Below are 20,656 nucleotides of genomic sequence, written 5' to 3' on the forward strand. Positions count from 1 at the left end.
CGGTTCTAGGCGCTTCAGTCGGGAACCGCTGCTGCTGTGGTCGCGGGTTCGAATCATGGCTCAGGCATGGATGTGTGTGATGTCCTTAGGTTAGTTATGTTAAACTAGTTCTAAGTCTAGGGGACTGATGCCCTCAAATATTAAGTCCCATAGTGCTTAGACCCATTTGAAGCATTTTTGATCTGTGTATACAAATTGACATCTGTGGACAACCTGTAACCCCTGCGACTGCTGAAGGGTTAAACACAGCACGTTTGTGGTGTCCCCATAGTGTGGGGATATGTGCTACCCAAGCTAAGAGCATAAGGCCCTCACATGGCCCATGAGCCGCATTCTGGGCTGCCCCTGCTGCTAGGGTTCCATTTTCACGGACTGAAGTACGGAACCCTAAAAATGGCAAGTGAGGACTGACACATCAACACCATTAGAGATGGGCACATTTTGAGTACCCCTCGCACAGTGTCGGTGTAGGGCGAGAGTGAGTTGCTGGAGCCGCTCACCTTGAAGGCGGAGGCGACCCACACCTGCCGGAAGGACCTGGCGTAGGCGTGCCAGGCGAAGCGCGGCACCTGCGCCGCCACGTCGGCGCCGTACGCCCACACGACGGGCTGCACCAGCCGGCCCAGCCCCGACGCCGCCACGTGCGCCGGCGGCCACCGCCTCAGCATGTCGTCCCACACCAGCGCCACCGCCGCCGGCCGCAGCGCCCGCACCGCCCCCACCACGGCCGAGACGTGCCGCGAGAACAGCTGCCTGCCGCACACAACACACACACACTGCTGTCTGCTCGCTTCACTGCACGACCCCACCACAGCCGCTATAGACTGTCACATTCTGCTCGCACATTTGAACCATTCATCGTGTTCTGTACACTGTCTGACCAAAAGTATGAGGCCAATTCAAAAAGTAACAGTATTAAATGCAGTTAACCCGTAAGTGGATCGAAACAGCATATCCAGACACTCTGGAATGAAAATGGCATTGAAACAGTGGATGACACGCGTAAAGCTGAAATACTAAACACCTTTTTCCAAAGCTGTTTCACAGTGGAAGACCGCACTGCAATTCCTTCTCTAAATCCTCGTACGAACGAAAAAATGGCTAACATCGAAATAAGTGTTCAAGGAATAGAAAAGCAACTGAAACCGCTCAACAGAGGAAAGTCCACTGGACCTGACGGGATACCAATTAGATTCCACACAAAGTACGCCAAAGAACTTGCCCCCCTTCTAACAGCCGTGACCCGCAAGTCTCTAGATGAACGGAAGGTTCCAAATGACTGGAAAAGAGCACAGATAGTTCCAGCTATCAAGAAGGGTCGTCGAGCAGATGCGATAAACTGTAGGCCTATATCTCTGACGTCGATCTGTTGTAGAATTTTAAAACATGTTTTTTGCTCGCGTATCATGTCGTTTCCGGAAACCCAGAATCTACTCTGTAGGAATCAACATGGATTCCGGAAACAGTGATCGTGTGAGACCCAACTCGCTTTATTTGTTCATGAGACCCAGAAAATATTAGATGCAGGCTCCCAGGTAGATGCCATTTTCCTTGACTTCCGGAAGGCGTTCGATACAGTTCCGCACTGTCGCCTGATAAACAAAATAAGAGCCTACTGAATATCAGACCAGCTGTGTGGCTGGATTGAAGAGTTTTTAACAAACAGAAGACAGCATGTTGTTCTCAATGGAGAGACGTCTACAGACGTTAAAGTAACCTCTGGCGTGCCACAGGGGAGTGTTATGGCACCACTGCTTTTCACAATATATATAAATGACCTAGTAGACAGTGTTGGAAGTTCCATGCGGCTTTTCGCGGATGATGCTGTAGTATACAGAGGAGTTGGAACATTACAAAATTGCAGCGAAATGCAGGAAGCTCTGCAGCGGATAGGCACTTGGTGCAGGGAGTGGCAACTGACCCTTAACATAGACAAATGTAATGTATTGCGAATACATAGAAAGAAGGATCCTTTATTGTATGATTATATGATAGCGGAACAAACACTGGTAGCAGTTACTTCTGTAAAATATCTGGGAGTATGCGTGCGGAACGATTTGAAGTGGAATGATCATATAAAATTAATTCTTGGTAAGGCGAGTACAAGGTTGAGATTCATTGGGAGGTGGCTTACAAAACACTCATTCGACCTGTACTTGAGTATTGCTCATCAGTGTTTGATCCGTACCCGGTCGGGGTGACGGAGGAGATAAAGAAGATCCAAAGAAGAACGGCGCGTTTCGTCACAGGGTTATTTGGTAAGCGTGATAGCGTTACGGAAATGTTTAGCAAACTCAAGTGTCAGACTCTGCATGAGAGGCGGTCTGCATCGCGGTGTAGCTTGCTGTCCAGGTTTCGAGAGGGTGCGTTTCTGGATGAGGAATCGAATATATTGCTTCCCGCTACTTATACCCCCCGAGGAGATCACGAATGTAAAATTAGAGAAATTCGAGCGCGCACGGTGGCTTTCCGGCAGTCGTTCTTCCCGCGAACCATACGCGAGTGGAACAGGAAAGGGAGGTAGTGACAGTGGCACGTAAAGTGCCCTCCGCCACACACCGTTGGGTGGCTTGCGGAGTATAAATGTAGATGTAGATGTACCTGGCCAGGAGTACGAGGCCAATTCAAAAAGTAACGGTATTAAATGCAGGTAACACGTCAGGCATCTGAAAGTCGCAGGAAGTGAAAGTTCCAGTATATGTTGTCAGATGGCGTGACAAGCTGAGTAGGAAACAAAATGGCCGCATCACTAGTTGTGCGTACTGTAGGAGAACAGCCAGCAGTAAGTCGATTTTTGTGCTCGTAGGGCGTACAACCTCGGCAGGTCAGTAGAAAGATGTTGGAAAAGTATGGAGTAGCTGCATTAATGAGACAAGAGTGTACGAGTGGGTAGATTCCTTTAAAAGTGGAAGTACATTGTAAGGATCTCATATGGTTTCTGCTGTTGTAAATAATTTACTTTTACTGATCAGGGACTACCTTGGGCTCCCTCTCCCTGTCCTTCCCCTTCCCCCTCCACCGTATCCTCCATCTTCGCCCCTGTCCTTCTCACTTCTCCTTTCCCAGTCCTGGCACCCCATCTCGTGGCGCTCGGTGTGCTACCGACACCACAACCCCCCTTCCTGCTCCCTCTCCTTCATCAACCCCTCATCTCTCTTTCCACTCACCCTCCTCTCCAACCTCTCCTCCCCTGGCACGCCCTTCAAATTTTAATGCAGCTACATTGTCGCGTTTTGGCGCTCACAGTCTCTGTAACACAAATGCAGTGTGTGTTCAGTGTCGTCGTCCCATACTGTGAACACCGTTTTTAATTGTGCTGTTCGTGCCGCCAGTGTTTATATGCGACGTCATCATCAAATGCCATTTTAACTGTATGTGGTTTTTATGTAAATGTGCCTCGTCCAACTACCCCATTTTTACACTTTAACTCCAATTGTTTCTCCCTTCTCATGTGTACATTTCATCTTTTATCGCCACATTTTATACAGGGTGTTACAAAAAGGTACGGCCAAACGTTCAGGAAACATTCCTCACACACAGATAAAGAAAATATGTTATGTGGACATGTGTCCAGAAACGCTTACTTTCCATGTTAGAGCTCATTTTATTACTTCTCTTCAAGTCACATTAATCATGGAATGTGAACACACAGCAACAGAACGTACCAGCGTGACTTCAAACTCTTTGTTACAGGAAATGTTCAAAATGTCCTCCGTTAGCGAGGATACATGCATCCACCCTCCGTCGCATGGAATCCCTAATGCGCTGATGCAGCCCTGGAGAATGGCGTATTGTATCACAGCCGTCCACAATACGAGCACGAAGAGTCTCTACATTTGGTACTGGGGTTGCGTAGACAATAGCTTTCAAATGCTCCCATAAATGAAAGTCAAGAGGGTTGAGGTCAGGAGAGCATGGAGGCCATGGAATTGGTCCGCCTCTACCAATCCATCGGTCACTGAATCTGTTGTTGAGAAGCGTACGAACACTTCGACTGAAATGTGCACGAGCTCCATCGTGCATGAACCACATGTTCTGTCGTACCTGTAAAGGCACATGTTCTAGCAGCTCCATTGAGCGTAGGTGGAAGAACATGGGGCCCAATCAAGATATCACCAACAATGCCTGCCCAAACTTTCACAGAAAATCTGTGTTGTTGACGTGATTGCACAATTGCGTGCGGATTCTCGTCAGCCCACACATGTTGATTGTGAAAATTTACAATTTGATCACGTTGGAATCAAGCCTCATCCGTAAAGAGAACATTTGCACTGAAATGAGGATTGACACATTGTTGGATGAACCATTCGTAGAAGTGTACCCGTGGAGGCCAATCAGCTGCTGATAGTGCCTGCACACGCTGTACATGGTACGGAAACAACTGGTTCTCGCGTAGCACTCTCCATACAGTGACGTGGTCAACGTTACCTTGTACAGCAGCAACTTCTCTGACGCTGACATTAGGGTTATCGTCAACTGCACGAAGAATTGCCTCGTCCATTGCAAGTCTCCTTATCGTTCTAGGTCTTTCCCAGTCGCGAGTCATAGGCTGGAATGTTCCGTGCTCCTTAAGACGCCGATCAATTGCTTCGAACGTCTTCCTGTACGGACACCTTCGTTCTGGAAATCTGTCTCGATACAAACGTACCGCGCCACGGCTATTGCCCCGTGCTAATCCATACATCAAATGGGCATCTGCCAACTCCGCATTTGTAAACATTGCACTGACTGCAAAACCACGTTCGTGATGAACACTAACCTGTTGATGCTACGTACTGATGTGCTTGATGCTAGTACTGTAGAGCAATGAGTCGCATGTCAGCACAAGCACCGAAGTCAACATTACCTTCCTTCAATTGGGCCAACTGGCGGTGAATCGAGGAAGTACAGTACATACTGACGAAACTAAAATGAGCTCTAACATGGAAATTAAGTGTTTCCGGACACATGTCCACATAACATCTTTTCTTTATTTGTGTATGAGGAATGTTTCTTGAAAGTTTGGCCGTACCTTTTTGTAACACCCTGTACATGTCCTGAGCAGTGGAATGAAATGACAAAGAAAAAAACACAGGGATAACTGAGCACACTGTAGGAGTAGTGAATAAGATCCCTGATTCTGTGTCGTGGCCGGCGCGTTCGGCAGACTTGACGTTTCTGGATTTTTTCTTGTGGGGATTCGTGAAAGACATTGTTTATAAGACGTTCCAACTACACCTGAAGATATGCGAAAGAGAATGGTTAGAGCATGTGCTTCGATAACTGCCGAAGTGATAAGGAATACCACTTAATCCATGATAAGAAGATTGCAGCACTGCATTGATACCAATGGTCATCACTTCGAACACCTGTAAATGGACGTTCATGCCACCATTGTGACCTCCGTTGACCTTCAAAGACCTTACTGTTACACATCATTGGATTCGTCTCGATAGCCGCTATCAGCAAATGAGTATCAAACTATAGCATCCCATTTAAAAAAACAAAGTTGACCTTCACATCTCTGATGCGACCCCACTCAGCAACAAAAAACCAATGTCATATTATGGCCCCCGTTGTCCCATGCGATATTTGTCCCACAAACTCAGCTACTATGCTACTTTCAGAGTTATTCTAAGTGGCAATAGTTAGTGACTCACCCTGTATTATGCAATAAGCACACAATTAGTTTCATTTGGCATTTAATTGGATTTATTTTATTAATTTCAAATTTTTCATTTCGTGAAGTTTTGTTTCATGGCACTGTTGACATATACAGCATGGGGACAACAGACAGTCAGTTTTGCTCAGCAGCTGAATACGTTATCCAAAGTACACGTTACATGTGGAGAAAGTTATAGAAATCTATGTAGTCAGTTTTCTCTCAATCAGACAAAAATTGCTAGAAAGCTTACAGCGTAAGTCACGGTTGAGCAACGCTCTGGTGGTCCCAGCAGGGCCGTTACTGACAGGAGCGTGCGACGTGCTGACGCTGCGATTCGTGACAGCCGGCATATTTCTGTGGACATTTTAGCCAGGGAACTGAGCATCAGTGTCGGATCAGCTCATACCATTGTTAGTGAGGTTCTCAAGTACTGTTTTGTGTGTGCATGGAGGGTACCTCGGATGCTCGTTGGTGAATGCTAGACGGTGTGTGTTCATGCTGCCACACAATTTTGGCGCGATATAACACAGAAGGTCACAACTTTCTGATATATGTCGTCACGGGAGGCGAAACGTGGTGCGTCACTACGAACCAGAAAGCAAAAGATAAGAATGGGGACACACGTCTTCTTCAGCCAAGAAACAATTCAAGTCTCAGCCCGCTTCTGGGATACGAATAAGCCGAGCACCATCAGCAAAGGGGGGGATACAGTGAACAGTGCCCAGTACAACACCACTTTGAAGACTGAGCTAAGGCGAGCAATATGGAGCCGCCTCAGAAGACTTCTGTCCAGAGGCGTCCTTCGTATCACGACAACGCCGCTCTAGCTCTTGCTGTGATTCAGATATTGAGATTTCAGGTCGTATTGCGTCCCACATACAGCCCTGATCTCGCTCCTTCGGATTACCGTGTGCCTTAATCGGTGAAGGAGCATGACGATTTGAAAGTTGTGATAAAGTTAAAAATAAAAAAGCACTCTTGGTTGCGGGCACAAGCGAATACCTTTTATTCGAGTGAAATACACATATCAAAAAATGTTTTGCATCACCGCAGTTCCCAGAACTCTTCACGATAGACGTTGACTTATCAGAGATGTCAATAAATCCGCCCAAAGATATAAACAACCATGCATGAACAGCGCCTATTAGACAGAGGGTGTCCGACAGCCGGTCACTTCCAGTCATTCCACCACGAAGGAGGTACACGGCTCGTGTTGTCTGTAGTTCAAAGATGCCTAGACAGTCAATACAGCGGTTCGATCGCGTCCGCATTGTTACTTTGTGCCAGGAAGGGCTCTCGACAAGGGAAGTGTCTAGTCGTCTCGGAGTGAACCAAAGCGATGTTGTTCGGACATGGAGGAGATACAGAGAGACAGGAACTGTGTGTCGATAACATATCGAGTCAGACCAAGGGCTACTACTGCAGTGGATGACCGCTACCTACGGATTATGGCACGGAGGAACCCTGACAGCAACGCCACCATGTTGAAGAATGCTTTTCGTGCAGCCACAGGACGTCGTGTTACGACTCAAACTATGCACAATAGGCTGCATGATGCACAACTTCACTCCCTACGTCCATGGGGAGGCCTATCTTTGCAACAACGACACCATACAGCGCGGTACATATGGGGCCAACAACATGCAGAATGGACCGCTCACGATTGTATCACGTTCTCTTCAGCGATGAGTGTCGCATATGTCTTCAACCAGACAATCGTCGGAAACGTGTTTAGAGGCAACCCGGTCAGGCAGAACGCCTTAGACACACTGTCCAACGAGTGTAGCAAGCCCGCATCTCGTGGTCGTGCGGCAGCATTCTCGCTTCCCACGCCCGGGTTCCCGGGTTCGATTCCCGGCGGGGTCAGGGATTTTCTCTGCCTCGTGATGGCTGGGTGATGTGTGCTGTCCTTAGGTTAGTTAGGTTTAAGTAGTTCTAAGTTCTAGGGGACTTATGACCACAGCAGTTGAGTCCCATAGTGCTCAGAGCCATTTGAACCATTTTGAGTGTAGCAAGGAGGAGGTTCCCTGATGTTTTAGGGTGGCATTATGTGGAGCCGACGTACGCCACTGGTGGTCATGGAAGGCGCCCTAACGGTTGTACGATACGTGAAAGCGATACTCCGACAGATATTACAACCATATCGGCAGCATATTGGCGAGGCATTCGTCTTCATGGACGACAATTCGCGCCTTCTTCGTGCACCTCTTGCGAATGACTTTCTTCAGGATAACGACATCGCTCGACTAGTGGCCAGCATTTTCCGCAGACTGAAGCCTATCGAACATGCCTGGGATAGATTGAAAAGGGCTGTTTATGGACGACGTGACCCACCAACCACTCTGAGGGATCTACGCCGAATTGCCGTTGAGGAGTGGGACAATCTGGACCAACAGTGCCTTGATGAACTTGTCGATAGTACGCCGCGACGAATACAGGCATGCATCAATGCAAGAGGACGTTCTACTATTAGAAGTACTTGTGTGTACAGTAATCTGGACCACCACTTCTGAAGATCTCTCTGTATGGTGGTAAAACATGCAATGTGTGATTTCATGGGCAATAGAAAGGGCGGAAATGATGTTTGTATTGATATCTATTCCAATTTTCTGTACAGGTACTGGAACTCTAGGAACCGAGGTGATGCAAAACTTTTTTGATGTGTGTACTATCGGGAAATGGGGAGAGAGTACCAAGGACATGGTACAGGATTTGGGATGGACACCATTAAAACGAAGTCGTTTCTCTTTGCGGCGAGGCGCTGTCTTCTCGTGAATTTTCAACAAACAACTCTTTCCCCTGAAGGCCGAAATATTTTGTTGGCGCCGACCTACAGGGGGAGAACCGACCATCACAATGAAGCAAGGGAAATCAGAGCTCGCACACAAAGATAAAGGTGTTTTTTTTCCGTGCACTGTTAGAGAGTGGAATAATACAGAGTTATTGTGAAGGTAGTTCGGTGAAACCTCTTCCGAGCACTCATGTACGTCTTTTGGAGCATCCATGTAGATGTTGATATAGATGTAGTTCATGTAGGAATCAAATAATGATTGAAAGATTTTGACTCCCTTAGTTAGAGGCACACTAAATCAAAATACTAAATTATATTGGCAAATACAACAAAACTTGTTTACAAAACTTAGTGCGCCCACCGTTTGCTGGTTCTCCCGAAAACAAAAAATTAGCAGTGCTCCCCTGCTGATTCTAATTTTTTGAAACTCTGCTCAAAAATTGGCTTGTAATCGGGGTTATACCACCACTGTCATTAGGAGTAGTGACCGCGAAAGGGTGGAAACCGAACATGAAGAACTCTATTTCTCTTGTCAATTTGGCCGTTTTCAACGGCTAAGAGGAGATAAAGCCATATTACGTAGACGCGAACAACAGATCAGCAACTTTCAATTTTTATTCTTAACTAGGAATGAATTAAGTTTTCTCCTTATCTGTTTTCGCAAGTTTGTGGCGGCACGTAGCGTTTTCATGTTTTAAAGGAAACGGACCATTGTACTTCACTGGTATCCGACTTCATAAAATACTTCCAGATTATTGATGGTTTCACAATGTAATGCAACTAATATGAGACGCCGGCAGCATGAAACAACCATATAGACAAGATGGGACAAGTCTCACACCCTACAATGTCACATGGTAACAGGTTTGTGGGGACATAACTCCGTGGAGTCGTCCGGAACAATATCGCTGCCCTGAGGTAGCTCTGCTAGCCTCTCTGGACCTGCAGTTAGTTCGGTCGGATCGATGTTTGTAACAACATGCTTTGTGCTTTGTGGGACAATAAAATACAGGGTGAGGCAGCTAAGTCATAGCACCCCTTGTATCTCCACAACCGTAGTAAATAAAAGATGCCGTTTGGACAGTGAATTGCAGGGACAGGGCTACTTGAATACATCACATTTCAACTTTGTGCTATTTTGTATTACAGAGATATGATGCCATCTTTGATCTTTTTTTTTTTTTTTTAAAGACGGTTTCAAATATTTGTTTATCGTAATATTTAGGCGAATAGTTTTTGAGACACAGGTATTTTCGCGTATCGTATTCGTCCTTCGAAGCGGCGTTGTCCAATGCGACCTTTCCTGTTGACCAATGAGGAACTTAACAGGGAAGGCGTTGTTCTCCTGCTTCTCGATAACGCCGCAAGGTGACGCATGAGGTATCTGGAGAGAAGAGTATAAACGTGCTGCTGGGGTAATGAGACATCGCAGTTTCGTCACAGTTTCTTGGAGCAGATACGTACACCAATGAAGAAAGATATGCTTCTAATGTATGGTGAAAGCAGAAGAAATGCTGTTAGAGCAATAAAACGGCATGGAGAGCTGTATCCTGATCGTGAGCGTCCTACGGCTCAGCTTCTTGCACGTATTTGCAAGAAACTACTTGAATCGGGGTCATGGAACGCCAGAAGGAGGACAAGGCAGAAAACTGCAACTGGCGAGGTACATGAAGAGGGCGTTCTAGCGTTGGCGCATAACGACCCTACTGTTTCGTCGCGACGTATCGTCTCTGAATGTTGTACAAGTCAGAGAAGTGTTCTAAGCATATTGCACCACCATGGATTTCGAAGGAATTTTGCTGGTTTGCTCTGCAGAGCCTACAATATGATCCAACGTTTTTTCAACAGGTGCTTTCAGCAAGGACGGTAATGTGAATTTGCATAATATGCATTACTGGTCAATAAAGAACCCTCATTGGCTTCGACAGGTACAGCATCAGCAACCGTGGAGTGTTAACGTGTGGTGCGGCGTCGTCCGAAATGTCATTGTGGGGCCGTACGTCATTCCGGGTATACTAAATGGCAATAACTATGCAAAGTTCCTGCGAAACGTTCTGTCCATTTTGTTGTAAGAGGTACCACTAACTACGCGTCAGTGCATGTGGTTCCAACATGACGGCTGTCCTGCTCACTCTTCCGGTGTAGCTACAGAGATGTTTAATGAAAAGTTCCCGGATTGTTGGATAGGACGACGTGCTGAAGTGAAGTGGCCAGCCCGGTCTCCTGATTTGACCCCTCTCGATTTTCTTCTGTGGGGAGCAATCAAACATAAAGTGTATGCTCAAATACCAACTACGCCAGACGGTATGAACCAACGTATCATCGAAGCGTGCGCTGATATCTCACGTGACACCCTCGCAGCCGCTCACAAATCATTTGAACGGCGACTGGTTCAAATGGCTCTGAGCACTATGGGACAACATCTTCGGTCATCAGTCGCCTAGAACTTAGAACTACTTAAACCTAACTAACCTAAGGACATCACACACATCTATGCCCGAGGCAGGATTCGGACCTGCGACCGTAGCGGTCGCGCGGTTCCAGACTGAAACGCCTAGAACCACTCGGCCACACCGGCCGGCGAACGGCGACTAAAAATGTGCATTGCAGCAGAGGAGAAGCATTTTGAGCACATGTATCATGTACAGTATGTATTTTGCATCTTTGTGTGTATTTGCTTCGTATTGTGATGAATAGTAAATACTTTCAAATAAAAAACAAATACGTACGAAATAATTGTGGCCAATAAGGGCTTCCTCATTTACATTTGTATTTCTGTTACTTAAAATGTATTAACATTTTGTAGCATTTTAATACTGTATGTTGTCTACTATTTTGGTATCACAGTTGTCAAATAACTGAATAATATTTGCGTGACATCATCAGCTAATTTGTGCGCAAAATATCGCAGTATGTATTACTATTGTCGGGTAAATGGGCGTGTCTGTGTAAGGGCGAACTCGCGACGTTTACCACGTGCTCTACACAACAAGAAAGGTCGCATTGGACAACGCCGCTTGCAAGGACGAACACGATACGAGAACGTATCTGTGTGTCAAAAACTATTCCCCTAAATATTATGATATACACCTATTTGAAACCGTCTTTTTAAGCCCATTATGCTATGCTACAATTTAACATAGGGTTCCATTTAAAAAAAATCAAAGATGGCCTCATATCTCTGTAATAAAAAATAGCACAAATATGAAATGTGATGTATTCAAGTAACCCCCGTCCCTGCAATTCACTAAACAAACGGCATCTTTGTATCTATTACGGTTGGAGAGATACAAGGGGTGTTAGGACTTAGCTGCCTCACACTATATTTGTATGGAATCGTACGACCTAATAGTTGTTATAACACATAATTACTATCCCGGGTACTGTACCACCTAAAGACACATTATTCTCACAGCACTGCATCGGGGATACAGAAAAACCTCAAGGAGTGGGCGCTAAAGATGTCTTGGGCTACCTTTACTTTCACTCTAAAAAAAATAATCAAGTCACATGCAACGTTTAAGAAAGTTTTATTTAAACTGATGACACACATATACAAGACAATGACATCTTATGCTACAAAAAAAATTACAATTGTGGTTCTCTTCCTTAAAAGGTGAAGTCTATGCGCCTATTCTTTCTGGCAAATTGGTTAATCGCATCGTCAATAGGAGAATCAATGTCAGGGTGAGTGTTCAACAAACTCGATCCTCCTTCATTGTCGACCTCAGCCACGTCTCTGTACGTTGCAATGTTGAAAAACTTCTTTGTACTGTAGCAATAGATGCAGGTAGACAAGCAAATATTTTGTACAGCGTGTGCAAAGTTGAATAGTCAGATCTAGGATAAACAGACTACGCTTGCGTAACAGAATCACGATCATAAAGGGCGTTTATGCTCGTTTGCTTGTATTGAAGAATCTCTCCCATTAGTCTCTTTTTAATCACGAAGAGTGATTCTTATTTATGTGTGTGGAACTTTTATTGTCGATTCCGTTCCTTTCTGGTGCATTCGATAGATGGCCTATATAGTAACAATTCGTTTTTAGGAATCCTTTCGATAGTCACTACTACCGGAGATATATGCATCAATAGTTTCCCATACCTAACTCGTAATACGAGTTAGGTATGGGAAACTATTGTTACGTTATTAAAAATATTGTTACGAATCTCGTAACAATATTTTTACTGAGAAATTACTATGATCAGTCTCACTCTTGACTAATATTCACACCTGCTACAAATAGGACTTTTACTTATTTATTCTTCAGTCTTAATATTTCTGCTTCTGAATGTAAACTAGCTCCCCATTCGGCGAATAGTCCTTATTTATAACGCTATGTATCGAAGGTTCTCTGTACAAGAAATCAGTAGAATATTCACGACTTTTCTCGAACAAATGCCAGACAGTATAACGTATCGACATCACTAGAATGTCCGCGACTTTTCTCGTAGATATGAGTTAACTATCTATGTGCCAAACGGAAACGTATAAAATACGATGACGCGGACGCGCGTGCTGCATAGGAAAGTACAACTATTCGATAACTCGATTCAGTTGAGTCGACTGAGGAAAGAAACGAACGAATAGCGTGCGGGCTGACTCGCGGGGGCTGCGCGGGTGGCAATGAGGTTGACTCAGTAAGGGGGTGGGGGCACCCCCCATATGTATCCGCCATTGCAGCAATGCTGCACTATTTCTTGCGCCATATGTCTGTTGCTCGTTTCTGTCAGCATTATTTATAAAATAGCACTGATCGCTTTTCGTATTTTCCATAATAAAGCAATATTTAAAAGCAATGGAATTTTAGGAACAAAAATTACTCGTTTCTGAAAACAGGTTTACTTAAAAACCAAAAACTTTAGCACTGCTGCTAGGGCTAAATGATTTTTTCTTTTTTTGTACCTGGTTATTGATAAAAATTAAAATGGTCTGTTACACCGAGATCAAAGAAATACCGAAAAATATCGTTTAATCAGAACTAAAACACCGGTTATAACCGATACCGGTATTTTAGTTCGGAATAACCGGTGCTTCCCGGTATTTGTTCGGTATCGGTTATAACAGGTCATTTTTATTTATTACTAATTACCAGGTAAAAAATCGAAATATGAATTAGCAATTGCACCAGTGCTAAAATTTTTGTTTGCTACTAAATCTATATTTTAAAAAAAGTGAGCAAGTTTTATTCGTAAAATTTCCATTGATTTGAAATATCGTGTTGTTATAGAAAATGTGAAAAGCGATCTGTGCTATTTTAATAATAATGGCGACAAAAACGAGCAACAAACACGTGGCGTAATAACACTGCTGATAGAATAATGTACCTGTTACCATAGTTTTAACATCTGTTTTTAAACACCTGTTGTAATGTATGAATTCAACCAATCACGTACATCCACAGAAAATGGGAACATAAAATACTGGACTGTGAATATGTAAATGAATACATTGTACTAGTGGAATTAAAGGTTCAAGATGATTGACGTTACATGTCAAATAAGTAATTAGAGCACTCACAGCAACTGTTATTTTGAGGTTTGATATTAGAACTAAGGTTACAGTGAAAGTAAATATTAACGTGAAAAGCTTGCTGATACAGCTGCATTTGGAAGCCAGGTGCCACGTCGGCCAAAGCGAACGATACAATGAACACACGCTACATCCGTCTTTTTGTCATGGTATTCTCGATGTTGTGAAGGCTGCAGAAAAGACCTGTGTTCTTTTGAAATAGCGGCTGTATTTTTGCTTGTGCGAGTACTTTCTTGATATTTTCTTGAAACTGAGGGCAGATCGGAATCGCAGTCGCAATAAATAAACATTTTTACAGAAATCAGCGGTATTTACATGAAATGTGCAGAACAATCCGTCATCAAAGTGCAGAGATGTTACATAAGTGCAAGGATGTTTCGGCAGCCTGAACTTAAAAAAAAAATGTCGCTATTGATACCAGAATTGTAGAAGCAGAGTGGATTTGCAGCACAGGAGGGTGTACCTGCTTTCGACTCTGCGTATATCGCGGAAACTATCCTCCGTGCGTTTTGTGTCACTTGTGAATCGTTGTAGAAATTAAGAGTATATCAACGCTTCTCATGCACCAGTAGAATCTTGCCTCTTGCTTTCTCGCAGCTATATAGAGAGCGATGTGAATTATTAACTAGACTGGTTCTTGAAGTAATTATTGACAATTTCGACAATGTATCGTAATGGTTTAGAACGAGTCGTGTTTTGTAATTAGAGTATAGCGTTGACGAAATTACGACGACCTAAAACTGAGACGTTTATAAACGCACAAGGAAGATTATCAACAGCCGTTAATCCCACGGAATGCCAACGGAGCATAAACAGAGGAAAATGAGTTGCCACTCGAGACAATCTCCACCACACACCGCAGGAGGCCTTGTAATGCGGGCAGGATCTTTCTGATAGATGCTGTTCATGGACCTTCCGAGCGAACACTGCTTTGATGCAGCTCTCCACGCAACTCGGCCCCGTGCAAGCCTCTACACCTGCAAGTAGCTACTGGCACACACAACCACTTGTATCAACCCAATGCGGGCAAGCCTTGGTTGTCTCGTACAATTTTTACTCTTTCCCACACACCCCATTGTGCATTACCAAACTGAAGATTTCTTGATGCCTCAGGAAGTATCCTATCAATCGATTCGTTTCTTTTTAGTCATCCTTTGTCACAAAGGTTTTCTCTGCCCGAGTCTTTTCAGTACCTCTTCATAACCTACCACGTCTAGCCGTGTATTCTTTGTCAATGTTCAGTAACAACACATTTTACCGAGCGAGGTGGCGCAGTGGTTGGCACACTGGACTCGCATTCGGAAGGACGACGGTTCAATCCCGCGTCCGGCCATCCTGATTTAGGTTTTCCGTGATTTCCCTAAATCGCTCCAGGCAAATGCCGGGATGGTTCCTTTGAAAGGGCACGGCCGACTTCCTTCCCCATCCTTCCCTAACCCTATGAGACCGATAACCTCGCTGTTTGGTCTCTTCCCCCAAACAACCAACCAACCAACCAACCAACCAACACATTTTAAACTACTCACTCTTTCACCTTTTTTTTAAAAGAAATTTCCGTCATTTCAGTAAATGGAAACGAGAGTTTGGCGTCATTGGCCTAGAGGCCCCTTACGGGGCAGGCCCGGCCGCCTTGGTGCAGGTCTTGTTACATTCGGCGCCACATTAGGCGACCTGCGCGCCGGATGGGGATGAAGACAGTACCCGGTCCCTGAGCGGAGAAAATCCCCGACCCAGCCGGGAATCGACCCTGGGCCCCTTAGGGCGGCAGTCCGTCGTGCTGACTATTCGGCCATCGGGGCGGACGTCAATTGAGTGTTAATATTTCATTTATTCACACAATCATGCTTTCGACTTTATAGACACTGTCAAGTGCATGTTGAACTGAAAATTTTAAAAAAGAAAAAAAAAACATAATTATTTGTGGTCTTACAGACCAGTTGTCATACTACAGGATATGAGTACATACCGAAGATACATAATATGGTTGAAACTCCGCACAGTGGAAAAGCATAAACACACAGTACGGTGTATTTAACGGCCGGTATATTCCTGTGACCCGCATTCGTCACTTCTGCTCAACAACTGACGTTGACATATGTCGAAGCAGTGGCAGATATCGTAACATGTCGGCCACATGATCTTTGCATTACCAGACGTATTACCAGGAAAGGGAAGGCGGATATTTATTTGGCTAAATGCTTAACATGTCCTTGTAACACACGTTCACAACAACCTCGTATAGAGACACATTGTAATAGTCCGTAGAGCGTAAATATTATCATTTTAGATGCACAATAAAACTCTGATCTCAAAACTTTAACGTCACTCCAGTATTATAAAGTCGTAATTCACTGATTCATGGAGACTTACATTAAAGATGTCACAGCTGTGCAACAACTTTAACAACCCACGTGAAATGGTGGAACTGCCGCAAAACTCAGCAACTGAGAGGCCATGAGCCAGAACTGCTCAATGACATTCTCTACACATCCCTAAAATGCGACAGTCCCCACAATAGAACACACCCCCGAAAATGGGGGGGATTCTACATGACCGTGCTCCCCCACGAAGGGAAGACCACTACACTTTTTTCTCTGCACTGCTTACAGTCCACATCAGGCTACACTCTGAACAGAGGCCACACCTGATTTAGCTCTCAGCTACAGCGTCCACAGGCTATATTCGGTATAGAAATCACACAGGGTTTTCTTTCATCTTTCTTTGTGGGTAAGTGCGAGACGACGAGTGGAAGGCGCACGGTTGGATTTCCCGTAGGTCCTGGAGTTTTTCCTCTCACGTACCACTACTTTCGTTTCTGACAACAGCTGTGAAATACGCCAAGTCGCACCAGGGTCGGGACTCGACAATAGACTGCTGATTCCCCAATAACGAAATGTCCGAGCCACTTCAAATAATGTAGGTTCCCAAATCCACACACTTTTCTTGTAGTCGTTTGTGGTCCAGGTTTGCAGATCCACAACTTCATATGTGAATTTGAGTTTTGAACTTCATAAATCACAAACAATAACTTTGGATTGCGTTTATTATTATTCTGCACGTAAACAATAATACGAGACAGATGCACTGTAGTACCCTGTTGCGTCAGTGAACCAGTATTGCCTTCTTCATTGCAGGGAAAAACAAAACAACGCCGTCTTCGACACGTACGGACATCTCTCACATGCTTTTGTGTGCGCCAAGATTCTCACAAAAGCCACCTCCCACAGAAGCAACGCTGCCAAAAAGGGCCCCCTGTCAGCTGACACTTCTGTTTTTATTCTGATAGGTAATGACGCTCTCTCTCTCTCTCTTTCTCTTTCTTTCTGGGACTTTTGCACACCATGCGGCGTCTCTCGCATCCATGTTTCCATTTCCTTCTGTATCTTGCAAGCCAGTCCTGTCCTTTCGTGGCTCTTTTCCATATCGCACGCTTCTCCCGATCGTTCCATCGTAGCGGAGGCATTCCTCTTAAGATATCTATACCATGTTAGCCGTTTATTTTCAGTTGTGTCTACAATACACTTGGTAACATCCTTCTGTTCTCATAGCACTTCATTTCTTTTTTTTCCCCTTCTTGTTACTTGACAACTACGTCTCCAAAACTGCATTTCCACTGCCTTTAATTTCTTCTGATTGACCATGGAGACTTGCCACAGTTCAGCAACACGCAGAGCAATGCTCTCAACTATAATTTCTATATCACCCTTTTCAAATTTTTTGACGTAGTTTTATTCCAAATAATGGAGTGCTTAATTGTCACATTTCCCTTTCCTACCTGTGCTTTATTTCCTCGCTACTTCCACCTTTATCTGAAACGATTCTCTGTAAGTATGTATACCAGCGACTACACTTTACTATAAATCCATCGTCCATGACAATATCCCTTACTATGGTTCAAATGGCTCTGAGTAATATGGGACTTAACATCTGTGGTCATCAGTCCCCTAGAACTTAGAACTACTTAAACTTAACTAACCTAAGAGCATCACACACATATATGCCCGAGGCAGGATTCGAACCTGCGACCGTAGCTGTCACGCGGTTCCAGACTGAAGCGCCTAGAACCGCACGGCCACACCGGCCGGCTATCCATTACTATACTTCCGACAAGCATGTATTCAGTGTTTTTTAAGTTAATTGTCGTGCCTCACTGCAAAAGCGTAAACTTCAGAGCTATGACACTTATAATGATTCAAATTCAGTTTGATTTAATGTTAACCTATTCTGATGGTCAGTTATACATATAGTTCGGTGCAGCCAAATGACACTGGGAGTCTTTCACAAACTGTTCCTAGTCGCATGCAAATCTTGTTTGTAATATGCTGACAGAACCCGGTTGAAAAGAACTCGAAACGCTAAAACCATATCATAAAATGATTCCGTTTGATCATACAACTAAGGAACTAAATTTCTGTTTTATTTATTTATTTTTATTATCATTCGGCCATCAGGGAACTGAAGTTGGATTCAGCCTTCGAAAACTAATACGAAAGTTTTCTTGAGACATCTGAATGTCATGTTTATCCACAATAATGATGGAAGCTAAAGAACTGGGCTAAAATTTGTAGCGTGGCCAGGACTTGAAACCAGGTCTCCTTGTTTACTAGACAGGTATGCTGACCATTACACCACCACAGCATCGTAGCTAATGTGGCCACAGAGGCTACCCTAGCCCAATGGCCTCCCCACTACATACTTCAATTCACATCTTCAGCTTATATATAAATACCAAACTTGCCCTACTAATAGTTTTTTCCCCGGACCAGTTTGTCGCGCCAAAAATAGATAGAGGCCTGGTTGGCCGAAAGATTATAGTATGGCAGTCTTTTTGTTGTGCCTATCTGCGACTCAGCATCTCCGCTATATGGTGAGTAGCAACTATCCTTCTCATAATATTGCTACACTTTTGCTTTATGCTTTTGTAAGGACAGTTTGTTGTAAAGTAAGCACGTCACTTTGTGTCTTCTTTTAGTGATGACTTTGCTGCATGCTTTGGGCAGGAGAGAAAACAGATGAGACGTGCCTTCCTATCGCTGGAAAGATGTCTGTGCTTGAGCTCTAAGTACTAAAAGAGAGCTGAAATCGCATCTTCTACCCGTGGACGCTGCCAGCCTGTTAATTTACTCACTCACAGATGAGTGGTAAGATGGCTCATCGTCGCGCCCGCGTTTAGAAACGAATCACGTCGCTGCCCTCAGGAGGCGAGTCCACTACCTTAAAGTCACTTTTGGCAATCTTTCCGTGTACTTTCTACACTCAGTTAACAACTTTTACCGTCACTGGCCGTGTCGGCGAGCTATTAACGTAAATGTGTTTCCTCCTCCCAACCCACCTGTGCCAACATTATACTGTGAGATGTATGCACTTCCCGTTTTAAGACTTCAGTGGGTACCTTTCATGTTCAAAGTGAATAAACCTATTTGTTATAGTGTCCAATTATATCTATTCACAGCTGGAAGATCTCCGATTACTAAGTTTATCAGATTGGTGTGGTACCCCAATTTTTTTTGGACTTAATTGGGCCACTCCTATTTAAATCCTTGTTTTCAGTTAATTTGGATCATCATTTGGGGTGGTTCCTCATTCTGCTGTTTGTCCTAGGGGTACGATCCGACCACACCCGACACCCCACATAAGACAATGCGTATTAGTAATGTTGGGAATGATTTATAACAAAGAAACCAGATACGAAAACTTTAACCACAGTAAGAAAGCTGTTAAACTAATGTAAGTAAAAACATCCATATGCAAAGAGTCGGATAATTTCAAGAAGTTTCTCGTAGTGGCCGAAACTGCCTGTTATGTTACATCAAAAGCAATTATTATTAGGCAGAATTTAGTTTATGGTGAAAAAAGCAGTCTTCATCTGAAGCAATCGATTTGGAATAGGTCACTTGTTCGCTATCGATCTCGAAATTATAAGTAGCGCGGCGAGTTTAATAGAATTATTTCGCACCTTACAGTACACTGAAAGACATCATATTGGGCTGGATACCAATAGTAACCTTGCCGGCCGTGGTGGTCGTGCGGTTCTAGGCGCTCCAGTCCGGAGCCGCGCTGCTGCTACGGTCGCAGGTTCGAATCCTGCCTCGGGCATGGATGTGTGTGATGTCCTTAGGTTAGTTAGGTTTAATTAGTTCTAAGTTCCAGGAGACTGATGACCACAGCAGTTGAGTCCCATAGTGCTCAGAGCCATTTGAAGCAACCAATAGCAACCGGCTTCATTTGTATACATGATTTACTCAACTTTTACTTGAGATCATGATTACGGATCACGCTAAATGCGACGTACTATACCCTTACACTTCAATTTCTCGTGTATGGTTTTCCTTCTATGGCACCGCTAGCTCGTTTAAGGGTATCACACAGGTTACATACGCATTACAACAGTCCTTGTTAAACGTAGCCCTTCGAACTCCAACAGGGTGGACTCACCGTAAGCTACTTCCTCAAAGAGAATTAATTACTGTTAATGTCCGTTTCCATAAATTTTCTTGCGTCTCTCATGAATGGAATCGGTAATCATTCTAGTCAAACGTCATTATACACCTCTACACACACATGTTATCCTTCAACTGTCGCCCAGTTTGTCATACTTTACGTTGACATTAATTTATCTGATCATAATACCGGGAGTTTCAAAATGAATATCGGAACTTTAAAGCTTTGTACCATTCATCATATTCAAT

At 44.2% G+C, this 20,656-nt stretch overlaps 1 protein-coding gene across 1 annotated transcript in view; it reads right to left on the bottom strand.

Moving 5' to 3' along the window:
- Positions 1–20,656, bottom strand: part of LOC126209902 (hexosaminidase D-like) — a 121,664-nt gene that overhangs the window by 34,989 nt on the left and 66,019 nt on the right. Inside the window, exon 5 of the mRNA XM_049939024.1 lies at positions 501–753. Coding sequence (XP_049794981.1) covers positions 501–753 — 253 coding nt within the window. The remainder of the gene's footprint in view (positions 1–500; positions 754–20,656) is intronic.

Source organism: Schistocerca nitens, chromosome 10, assembly GCF_023898315.1.
Source record: "Schistocerca nitens isolate TAMUIC-IGC-003100 chromosome 10, iqSchNite1.1, whole genome shotgun sequence".
In the NCBI taxonomy this organism is placed as follows: Eukaryota; Metazoa; Arthropoda; class Insecta; order Orthoptera; family Acrididae; genus Schistocerca; species Schistocerca nitens.